At 41.2% G+C, this 12,195-nt stretch overlaps 1 protein-coding gene across 4 annotated transcripts in view; it reads left to right on the forward strand.

The window, feature by feature from the left end:
- The first annotated feature begins 48 nt into the window (after positions 1-48).
- COMMD10 (COMM domain containing 10) overlaps positions 49-12,195 on the forward strand; it is a 239,654-nt gene continuing 227,507 nt past the window's right edge. Inside the window, exons 1-4 of one of the 4 annotated variants that reach the window (XM_006158389.3) lie at positions 49-431; positions 890-980; positions 2,845-2,955; positions 4,604-4,759. In XM_006158389.3, coding sequence (XP_006158451.1) covers positions 415-431; positions 890-980; positions 2,845-2,955; positions 4,604-4,759 — 375 coding nt within the window. In that variant the 5' untranslated portion in view covers positions 49-414. Of the gene's footprint in view, positions 432-889; positions 981-2,844; positions 2,956-4,603; positions 4,760-11,302; positions 11,450-12,195 lie in introns of those variants that run through there. The other 3 variants (XM_027775664.1, XM_014591532.1, XM_014591533.1) reach the window with 3 other exon arrangements.

The raw sequence follows: 12,195 nt of genomic DNA on the forward strand, positions 1-12,195 counted from the left end.
GTGCGGGCAGTCCCCGGGCGCGGGCAGTCGGAGCGCCCTGACCCGGCTGAGGGGGTGGCGCGGACGCCGGGGGCGCCGATCCGGGCCGGTGGCCGCGCGGAGGGCCCTTCCCGGAGGGCGGCTCCCGGACCCTGTGGGCGCCAGCCCCTTCCCTTTCCCAGGTCGCGCCAGCACGCCGCAGCCTTACACCGCATGCGGCCTGCTGCGCTAGAGTTGTTCGTATCGCATCGTTTAAAGTGAATCGTTACAGTCGAAAGGGGCTACCTAGTGGCTGCAGGTGCTGTGCGTAGCATTTCTAACCCCGGTATTTGCCCTGTGGTCCTGTTTTCCGTGTGATCGCCCCAATTGCCGCTGTCCTCCCGCCCGGAGTTCCGTTTTGGGTGAAGTGGTTCCAGAAACACCCCCTGCCAGATCATGCCTTTCTCCACGCAGTACAGTATTTCTTTTTCTTTTTCTAAGTTTTTGCTGTAGGTCGCATACACTTGCCAAATTGGGGGGTGGGGGACTGAGCAAACGCGTGTGTGTTTGTGTGTGGCCGTGCTGCAGTCCCTCCTCCCCCAATCTCGGGATTTGGGGCGTGTGCACACACACCCAGTATGATTTCCAAGCTCCTGGGTCTGGACGTACCATGCAGCCAGCAATGTAGGATCCAGAGCCTAAACTCTCTGCCACCTGCTGGCCCACAAGGTTGCTTTGCCCAAAAGAAGACAATTTGCCAAGTGGGGCTTCTTAAAAATGTCCCAGCGACCCTGCCTCTTCTGCTGGCTGTCCCCTCTATTCTTTATCGTATGGCAATCATTCCTTGCACTGAAAACTTATAGACAGTTATGGCAAGTACAGTTTGACTTGGAAAACTAATTTTAAAACTTTGTTTTATGAATTTATCTAGCATGAAAAAAGCAGTGATGCTTATAAATGCAATAGATACAGGAAGATTTCCACGATTGCTAACTCGAATTCTTCAAAAACTTCACCTGAAGGTTTGTATTTTTAAATTCCTCCAGCTTGGGATACTCTTTCTGATTCCACTGAAACTCATTGTTTAGAGAACTTTTTGTCACCTACAGTATCCTTTAATGTGCTTCCAGGAACAGTACGTCTATGGAAGAGTTGATCATGTTCCACAGTCAAAAGTTTGGGAAACTAGCTTCAAATAATATTAAATTAAAATTTTAATTTTTTTAATAAAGTGTTTTATTTATTTTCATCTTCATTTTTAATTTGCTAGAAGGCATGTGTGCTCGCCATAGAGAGACAGAGCGAGAGCGATGGAAAGTGAGAAATCACCCCCCTGCCCGGGGGATAGCTATGCTGCAATCCCTTCCCCTCCATTCTCCTCTTGGGATTTTGGGCACGCATGAATACAACTACATGTTAGTATTTTTATCCTTTCCCTTGCCTACAAATGAACTTCTTCTTTTCTCTAAGGGTAAACTATTCACTTTCAGTCCTACAGAGACTCTCTCTGGCCAGCAGGCCACATTGGGAAACTCTGACAGAAGTCAGATGAACTTCGGGGACCAGCAGTTAGCGTAATGACTATGTCGCTGGAGTCCCATGTAGTCTACCGCGGTTCAAGTCCTGGACCTGGCAGCTTAAACTCACGCCAGGCGTGTGTGCATGTGTGCCTAAGATCCCGAGAGGAGAGTAGAGGAGAACAGATTGCGGTGTGGCCATCCCCCCTGGGGGTGATTTCTCGCTTCCTGTCTCTCTGTCTGTCTCTCTCTTTCCAGACCCCGCGACCTATAGAAAAAACCTCTCCAAAAAAAAAAAAAAAAAAAAAAAAATTCAGGTGAACTTCCATGGCTGGGAGCCTGGAAATAAACATTGTGTTGGAACCTTGTTGAAGGTCTAGTTTTCAGAGGTCTGATATCTGGGATCCTGGCGTCGGCAGACTAGGAGAAAGGCGCTGCAGCATGGGGACACGTGGGCAGTTCTGGGAAAGGACTGTTGATGATGGAATGAATTGAAGACTTTTGAAAATCACACACAAAAGATAAAAGCCAGAAGTCTGTTTTTTTTTTTTTTTTTAACCAAAGTAAAATAACCATCTTCATATCTCAGTCTTTTTTTTTTAAAGAAATATTTTATTTAACTTTATACATTTTTTTAAACATTTTAACTTGGAGAGAGAGAGAGAGAGATTGAGAGAGAGAGAGAGAAAGAGAGAGAGAGAGAAAGAGAGAAAGAGAGAAAGTGAGAAAACAAGCCACCAAGTTTAGGACTCGAACTGTAGTCGCTCATGTGGGAATCCAGCACCTTTAACCACCACACCGTCTGCCGGCCCCATATCTCATTCTTTAAGATATTATAGTGCATGGGATGGTTATAGTGCATGGGTTGGTAGACTTCCACATAGTTGACCATGGTTCGAATCCCAGACCTGGTGTCTTAAAAACTGATGCCCAGTAGGTGTGCATACATACCCGAAATCCCAAGAGGAGGGTGGAGGAGAAGGGATTGCAGTGTGGCCCCCTTCCTGGCGTGGTCGGGTGATGGTGGGGGATGATTTCTTGCTTTCTGTCTCTTTGTCTCTCTTCAGTGCGTGCATGCACCCTATAACAAACCTCTCTCTTTAAAAAAAAAAAAAAAAGACACAGTTGGATAGAACTTTGATTGTTGTAATTATGATCTAAGTTGTCGGAAGAAATTAGTTCAATGCAATTTACTTTTTTGCAGTAGTCCAGAATGGGTGCTGTCCATCCAAAAAGTTTACAAGCACACCTTTTTAGATTTCCTTTTTGTTCAGGTTCTCTTTCCATATATGGATACCTGGGTCTTCTGTCGGGGGTGGGGGAGTTGACTACAGAGATGTGTGCTGATAGATTACTTTCTGTATTGTAGGCAGAGAGCAGCTTCAGTGAAGAAGAGGAAGAAAAACTTCAAGCTGCATTTTCTCTAGAGAAACAAGAGCTTCACCTAGTTCTTGAAACAATATCGTTTATTTTAGAACAGGTATTTTTATTGCCTCAGATTTCCTCGCCGTGTTTTGTTTCCTACATGTTTGTATTGGTGTGATATCTATAATGTTCTGTTTCGTTTAAGAAGTATAAAGATGGAGCCTGTGAATGTATTTTTAATCACATATTTTCATGTAATAAAAGTTTGTGAATGTATGCTTGATTTCCACAGTATTTTGTCCTAGAAAACAATCTTAATGTTGAAGAACATTGAGACTTTACTGATTTCAGATAGGTGTAAAAGACTTGAATTTACTGCTTCTTGGTATAATGTCTGGAAAAATGAACAGACTTTACTTAAATGATTTGGGGGGAATACATTGACTAGGATGATAAAATACTTAGCAAAAAAAAATACTGTAATTTTCCTATTGAACTTCACTTCTACTTCCCTTCTCGTCTAAATTTCATTCATTATTTAAGCTCCTGTTTAAGTCACAGCTTTTTTACTTCAGTCTTAACCCCTTCTATTAGTACTTGTGTTTTCCCCTCATTTGGATTTCTTTTACCCTCGGCATGTCACGGCACAGCAGTTGTTAGTGTTCATTATTACAAGTGTGTCAGTTAGAGTTTTGAATTTATGGGGGGAGGGGTCAGGATTATATTTTTTGTGTATCGTGTATAAGCCTAGCTGTAATATAGCTGGACTGAAAGTAGATTCTCAATAAGTTCACGTCGTTTGATTCAATAGAATTCTTGTGAATAAGTAGTATGTAGTTTCATGAGCATTCTGATGAGCAGGTGCTGCTAGGAATACAAGCTGCCAGACCTCTACTGCAGCCTTACACAGGTTATCGGTGGTCAGTATGGTGGACCATGGCAGAAAAGAAGAATAACTAAGGGAGCGCAACATAGGGTTTACGGGAAAGTGTTCTCAAATAACGTAAGACACAAAATAGATATCACTGTTAACGTTTTTCACAATTTTTGATTATATGTTACATAGGAAGTTGGTAGATGAAGGTAGGTTTTTTTTTTTTTTTTCTTTTTTTGGAGAGGTTTTCGCTATAGGGCACGTATGCTCGTCAGAAAGACATAGAGAGACAGAGAGATAGAAAGCAAGAAATCCCCCCCCCCCCAGGGGGGATAGCCACGCTGCAATCCCTTCTCCTTTATTCTCCTCTCGGGATCTTGGGCACGCACGCACATGTGCCCGGCATGAGTTTAAGCCACCAGGTCCGGGACTCGAACCACAGTCGACTACATGGGAGTCCAGCGACATAGCCATTACACTAAGTGCTGGTCCTGAGATGAAGATAGTTTTGCTAAAGAACTTGTTGAAAAGATTCTTAGTTGGGAAATAAAACCTTTGTACACTTCTTTGAAATAATTAAGTAAAATAAGTGATATTTTAATTAGGGTACCATTTACCTAGCTAAAGCAAAGAACTTTTTGGGTTATTACATAGATTTAGGATTACTTAAACCACAGGCAAAAATGGAGAAGTTAGGACTGAATAATTTAGGCCATTTAAAATTGAAACTTCTAGCCCTTGGTCTGTATATTATTTGTAAGGCAACCAAACATGTTTGTAATAGGAATGTTGAATTTTTAAAAATTTAAGTCATTTAAAAATAATTCTATATTGATTACAGTACAAGGCCTCTGTATGATATAGATACGTTTTCTTTTCTCTTTAATAGGCAGTCTATCACAATGTGAAGCCAGCAGCTTTGCAGCAGCAGTTAGAGAACATTCATCTTGGACAAGACAAAGCAGAAGCATTTGTCAGTGCTTGGTCTTCTATGGGTCAAGAGACAGTTGAAAAGTTCAGGCAGAGGATTTTGGCTCCCCAGAAGGTATAGACTGTTTCATCAGAAAAATACTTTTCAGTAGCATATGGCATAAATAATTATACCTGAAGACTTTTTAGAGTGATGATATTTTATTTACAGCCAAACAAAAGAAAATGTATATACAATAGTCCTATAAAATGATTTTCTTTTTAAGATTTACTTTATAATTTCTTTCATTCCATCATTGTACATCTCTATAGCACACACTATGGTTTTCCAAAGTACGCATGCAGTATGGCACAGTTTACTAAGAAATGTTATCATATACATCATTTCAACAGAGTTTCACATTCTTGAGTCTGTTAAGTGTTCCTTCCCTGAGCACTCCTACAGCCTGCCCTCACTGTCTCTTGAATCGTTACGGGTCCCCCTGCTCTCTTCAGCTCTTTCCGTTTTTCTGTAGAGTGCAAGCATTCACCGTATACTGAGCAGGGATATGTAGTGTTTGTCTTTCACAGTCTGGCTTACTTCACTTACGTTAAGTCTTTTACATTCTGATCAAATGATGGGGCCTCATTTCTTATGGCTGAGTGGTATTCCATAGTGTATATTTGCCACATGTTTTTCATTCCGTGTGTCAGTTCTTGGGCATTTAGCTTGATTCCATGTCTTGGTAATTGTGAGTGATGCTGCAATCAGTGTGGATGTGCAAGTATCTTTCCAACTGTTTTCCTGTCCTTTGGGCTTATGCCAAGGAGTGGGATTACTGGGATATGGTAGTTGTAGTTACGGGTTTTTGAGGAACCTCCATGTTATTTTCCACAGTGGCTATACTAATTTACATTTCTACCAACAGAGTAGGCTCACTAGCACTTGTTGTTCCCTGTTTGTTTTGTTTTGTTTTGTTTTTAAGTCATTCTGATTGGAGTTAAGGGGTGCCTCACTGTGGTTTTTGGTTTTCATTTCCCTTATGGTAAGAGATGTTGGACATTTTATCATATGCATTTTGGCCATTCATAGGTATTCCTTAGAGCATTGTCTCTTCGGCTCATTTGCCTATTATTCAGTTGGATTACTTTCATATATTAATGCATTTGCTACCACAATGTGATTTAATTTGGATTGCCAGTTTAAAATACATCTTCATAAAGATTAGGAATAGGACAGTCTTTTTAAAAAAATTCCATAACTCCGGAGCTGGCAGATGGCATGGGGGTTAAGATGCTGGACTCCCACGTGGCTGATGGCAGTTTGAGTCCCAGACCTGGTGGCTTGTTTTCTAACTTTCTCTCTCTCTCTCGTTCTCTCTCTCTCTCGTTCTCTCTCTCTCTCTTTCTTGTCAAATTTAAAAAATAAAAATAATGATGAATTAAATTAAATAAAATAATTCTTAAAAAAAAATTCCCTCCGGTAGATTTTTTTCTTTATCTATATCTCTGTGCATGATGCTTATTTTAATTTTTACTGAATCATGTAATTATTTATTTTTTTGTCTGCCTACGTCAGTGTGTAGCAGAATACTTTGCATGCACTATGTACTCTATATTAAATTGAGTAACTAACAGTGAAGGAAATCAACACTTTGGAAAACATAGAAAATAACCAGTGTCATAAAACTCTTTAGTATCCTTCAGGTCAGTTTTAATGGAGCTTTTTTATTGATATATTTAGTATTACAGTCATCAATTTTCAGATGTTCAACCAGCTTTGTGTTTCTGGAATAAATATCACTTGATTATAGTGTAGAGTCTTTTTTATATGTTGTAGAGTGTGGTTTGCTAATATTTTGTTAAAGATTTTTCCATTCATGCTTATGAGAGATAGTGGTTTACAGTTTTATTATGATGTTTTTGCCTTTGGTATCAGGTTAATACTGGCCTTGTAAAACTTCTTGAAGAATTTGGAAAGGATTGGTATTTTGCATTTCCAGCAAAATACGATACTTAACAGTTGTTCCAAATCCTTTTCATCACGTGGTATTGTTATTTTGTTGTTATTATTTATTTATTTGTTTATTGTTTTCATGAGCATGCACCCTCCCCAGGGTCTCATGGCGCTATTCTCCCTATCTTTCCCTGTAGGCTTCTCACTCATGGGTACTTACATGTGTTCAGGTCAATTTGGGAATAGAACCACTAGCTTTCACAGGCTTACACAGTATTACAGAGTGTTGTCTATGCAGCTGGGCCTGCCAGTTGTTTTTATTAGTCATCCTCTTAGGTTTGTAGGTTTATTTTGCATTTCCCTCATAATAAATTATGTTGATCTTTTTTTGTTTGTTTTTATATGTTTTTAGTTTTGCTGTAGGGTACATGCGCTCACTGTAGAGAGATGGAGGATGGGGGAGAGAGAGAGTGAGAAATCACTCCTAGGGGGTCTGACCACACTGCAGGCTTTTCTCCATTCTCCTTTTGGGATGTTGGGCATGTATGCACGTGTGCCGAGTGCGTTTTTCAAGCTGCTGAGTCTGGGACTCAAACCACACAGTTGGCCATATGAGATCCTGCTGCCTTAACCACCATGCCACCAGCTGGTGCCACTGATGGTCATTGGCTTGCTCACCCTCTGTCTTCTGCGGTGAAGTGTCTGTTCACATCTTTTGCCACAGTATGTTTCCACATTACTACAGAAAGGAAATTCTCATTGTATTAATATAGGGAACAATCAGAGGTATAAATTCTAGCCTGTAGAACTGTATGGGAATTATTATTTTTTTTGTTTATAATATGTGGAGTATATTGTTTGTTTTCATATTCTTGGGTTTGAGTTCTTTATATATTCTCGACCTAAAGCCTTTGTCTGATGTTATTCGCAATTAATTTCCTCCCAGTCCATAACTTTTTATTATCTTAAATGTCTTCTAACCTTTTTAGTCTTTGAATTCATATAAAATCTGATAATTTTATCAGAATTTGTAGCCTAATCCAATGGCATAAAGATTTTATCTTTTTTTAATGAGAGTTTTATGCATTTGTTTTATATTTCGGTGTAAGATCCATTTTGAGTTAACTTTATGTAATGTATAAAGTGCAAATCAACGTCATCTTTCTGCATATCCTTTTTCTATAAGCTTTATATTTTTTATTTTTTAAACTTTTTTGTTAAAAATAAAGACCCAAACACATACATCAGCCTAGACCTACACAGGGTCAGGATTGTCCGTATTGTTGTCTTCCACCTGCACATCTTGTTTCACTGGTAGGGTCATAATGAAAACAGGAGATTAAATCAAGAGTAAAGGAATGATGCAGTCAAGAACTGTGGTAGACACAAGATCTCTGAGGCTGCTGCTAGTGTAACAGAGCATACTGTTGACAGGAACATTTTCGTAAACCTTTTCTAATACGCTGCGACGATACATATAAAGTGCAGATACCCAGAGTTGCTTGTTGTCGAGTACTGTGTGCCGTACACAATCACATGTGCCGTCTCACAGGCTTATTGATACAGCCTCGCCACAAACACACGAGCAGCGCGTTTCCGCTTGTTAAATCTGGTGGGACCACCATTGCGGATGTGGTCTGTTGTTCACTGAGGTGTCATTAAGTGGTTCATGGCTATGTTGTTTTCCCCCAAGTTACTTTTTATTACCTATGCTTAAATGGTTTAATTAGCTTTTATATAAAACACACCAAAAATAAGTTGGGAGGCCTTTTGAAGATGTCGGAAATCGTTTTTGCTAATTCTGGGTCTATGATAGGGATAGTTAATATGAGGGCTCTCCAACAGAAGTAGGACTTTGGCTAGGCAGTGGCGCGGTGGTGACACAGCGGGACTTACACGTAAGGGCGGTCCTGGCTTCCTGACCCTCGGCTTTCCGGAGTGTGTGAGGTGTGCGGACTTGAGCTGTGATCTGGGCCACCTGAAGTTGCGGCGTGTTGTACCAGAGGACCCTGTTGTGGATGCCCGCCTCTCTCTTTCTCCTATGAAAGAAAGAAATAGTTTTTTTTTTTAAAGACAGGTTTATTTTGATGCAAAGAAGTGTTGAAATGTATACATGGCTTGTTCATAATAGGCATTTCCATGCACTTTTTGAAGACCTCCTTGTACATTACTTTAATGCCTTAAATGTGTAATTAAAATAATAGCCAACATTTATTTTGTTTATTATGGGCCAAATACTGTAGTAAGTGTTCTGTAGCATACAGAGCATTTATTTTTGTTTTTCATAATTATGATTGCCCTATTTCTGTGACACAATTTTTTTAAACATCATTTTCTCCATAATATGTTTTTTCTGTCCTATTTATTTATTTATTTATTTATTTATTTATTTATTTTTGGAGAGATCACTGTAGGGCGCGTGCACTCGCCAGACAGACAGAGAGAGACATAGAGACAGAAAGCGAGAAATCACCCCCCAGGGGGGATGGTCACGCCGCAATCCCTTCTCCTCCATTCTCCTCTCGGGATCTTGGGCACGCACGCACACGCGCCTAGCGTGAGTTTTAAGCCACCGGGTCCGGGACACGAACCGCGGTCGACTACATGGGAGTCCAGCGACATAGCCATTACGCTAACTGCTGGTTCCCTATTTTTATTTTTTAAAAGATTTATTTATTATGTATTTATTTCTAATTTTGACCAGAGAGAAAGAGGGAAAGTTAGAAAGCAAGCTGCCAAGTCTGAGACTCAAACTGTCATTGGCCATATGGGAGTCCAGTGCCTTAACTACCACACCTCCTGGCAACCCCTGGCCTGTATTTTTTTAAAACATTTATTAGATATTTATTTTTTTGCCCAGAGTTTAATGATTTTTAAATCTTAAAGAAATCACTAAAAAAGGCTTCAAGACAGTAAGATACAAATGGGAAATGAACCATTAGATTGCATTTTCTGACTTATTTCAACCGTATATTCAGTCTAGAAAATAAACAGAACACCTCTGAAGTGGTACCAAAATGCTGACTGAATCATTTTGCCATCAATCTAGCACCTGCGCCTCAGAGTTCCACTATTAGGGATTTTGTTAAGATCAGTTTAATCAGGAATAACTACATCACAGAGCACAGGGATTACAAGTTGTCAGATGTGACCCCTGTCCCATACCCTCTCCTCGGATTATGGCAGAAAAAAGCTGATACTTCTGCCTGATTTTGAACCCTCAGTGCCTCTAACCCCAACCCTGGAAGCAAAAGCATGTGTTCTGTCATACAGCTCTGTACAAGTTGTAAAAAAGCCTGCATTTTCTTACCTTTCTATAGTAAATGATCAGTTATTTGAGAAATACTAAAACACTGCTAGGGATCCATGTTATGGGTTTACCAAACACATTGTGCAAGGATTAACTACCCAAAAGTTCCTTTGAAATTTGGTCCACAAATTCACTGAAGGTTGGAAATTGTAAATCTGCAGGAAAGAGAAGAAATGGGGATCAATCCTGACATGTTACTTTTTTTTTTGGAGAGGTTTTTTGCTATAGGGCGTGTGTGCTTGCCAGAAAGACGGAGAGAGAGAGAGAGAGACAGTGAGAAATCACCCCCCAGGGAAGATGGCCACGCCGCAATCCCTTCTCCATTCTCCTTCAGGATTCTTGGGCACACACGCACATGCCCCCGGCGTGAGTGTAAGCTACTGGGTCTGGGACTCGAACCATGGTCAACTACGTGGTAGTCCAGCGACACAGCCATTACACCAACTGCTGGTCCCTAAAAGGAATATTTTTTTGAGAGACTTTTGCTATAGAGCACGTGCACTCGCCTGGAAGACAGAGACAGACAGAGAGACAGTGAGAAATCACTCTCCAGGAGGGCTGGCCATGCTGCAATCCCTTCTCCTCTTGGGATTTTGGCATGCACACACATGGCATGAATTTTAAGCCACTGGGTCTAGGACTTGAACCATGGTCAACTATGTGGGAGTCCAACAGTGTAACTGTTACGTGATCTGCTGGTCCCTTAGAAGGAATATATTTTTTGAATAAAAGCAAAGAATTAGCTGATACTCTGTTTTGTGAGCACCATAGCTAAGATGAAGTTAAACCTGAATTCACGGTTTCCTCCTGTAACAAAAGACAATAAATAAGTAAAGATTTAATTTATCGCTATACTTTCCAGCCATTAATTGAGTTGTAACTATGAAAGGTTAAAATAGCCTTAAAAGGGGTTTGTGATAGCAGCGATCTAAACAATATTTAAGCAGGATTTCAAGGATGCTCTCAGGTTTTGAGTTAGCTGCCTTTGTTAAAAATCTTTACAGCTTCATCAAACACTTCATCAGCAGTCTTAGATGCATATATTTTCTTTCTTTCTTTCTTTCTTTCTTTCTTTCTTTCTTTCTTTCTTTCTTTCTTTCTTTCTTTTTTTTTTAAGGTTGTTTTGTGCTTGCTGGAGAGAGAGACAGACAGTGAGAGGGAAAATGGGAAATCACACCCTGGGGGGAGGGCCGTGCTGTAATCCGTCCTCCATTCTCCTGGGATCGTGGGTACGCACGCACACAGGCCTGCCATGAGTCTTAAGCCACCAGGTCCTAGAAACAGACTGCAGGCAGGCATGTGGGAGTCCAGCAGCATAACCACTACACCACCTGCTGCCCCTGTTTTCTTGACTTTGTCCATTTCAGTAATCGACTGTTGACTAAAGATAGGCCTGGCTTCTCTTTTCCCAGCTCTCTCTGTTGTCGTCAGTCCTGCCACTGTTCTCTTCCATCTCAAGGCATTGTTCGATGCGGACCTCGTTATTGCAGTCAAGAACCAGAACGAAAGCTACATTTGCTTTCCCATCCGTGGTCTTACTCTGACCTCAGAGGTTGTCTTGACTTACCGGAAATCCATCAATCAAGAACTTACTTTTTTGAGTATCTGAGCAACCATCATCTGATCCATTTTTTCTCTAATAAACTGATGGTCGTCTCAACTGACACAATTTTTTTAAAAAATATGCTTATTTATCTATTAATTTGTTGTGATTTTTAAGCCGCTGGGTCCGGGACGTGAACTATGTTTGTCCATGTGGGAATCCAGTACCTTAACCACTATACCACCTGCTGGCCCCATACCCACCCCATCTTCTTTTTAAATGTACTTTTCAGTGAATCCGCCATACTGTGAATCTGGGTTCTTCCCTTCACCTTGAGGAAGTTCTCCTGCAGAGGGGTGAGTGTAGCCATATTTCTCGTGTAGGTACCCTGGAGCCCCTTGCTGGCTCCTGGACCACCCAGGACCAGTACAACGTGACCAGTGGCTTCATGAGGTGGGGAGGGCAGAGGAGAAGCGGCCAGCAGGTCGGCAGTGGGAAGCGGCGGTCCAGGATGTGCAGCAGCCGGTGATGGTGTCTGCTTGGCATGCTGTGGTCTCCGGCCGCTGGATGATGAGGGAGCAGAGGCACGGGGTGAGGCAGGAGCCACTTAACTATTTTTTGCTGTAGGGTATGAGTCAGAGAAAGAGAGGGAAAGTGAGAAAGCTTCCCCCACCATAGGAGGATGGCCACACTGCGGTCTTTTCTCCTCCATTCTCTGCTGGGGATTCTGGGAACACCCACATATGGTGCCCAGCGTGCTCT

Source organism: Tupaia chinensis, unplaced genomic scaffold (genome assembly GCF_000334495.1).
Source record: "Tupaia chinensis unplaced genomic scaffold, TupChi_1.0 Scaffold000591_1, whole genome shotgun sequence".
In the NCBI taxonomy this organism is placed as follows: domain Eukaryota; kingdom Metazoa; phylum Chordata; class Mammalia; order Scandentia; family Tupaiidae; genus Tupaia; species Tupaia belangeri.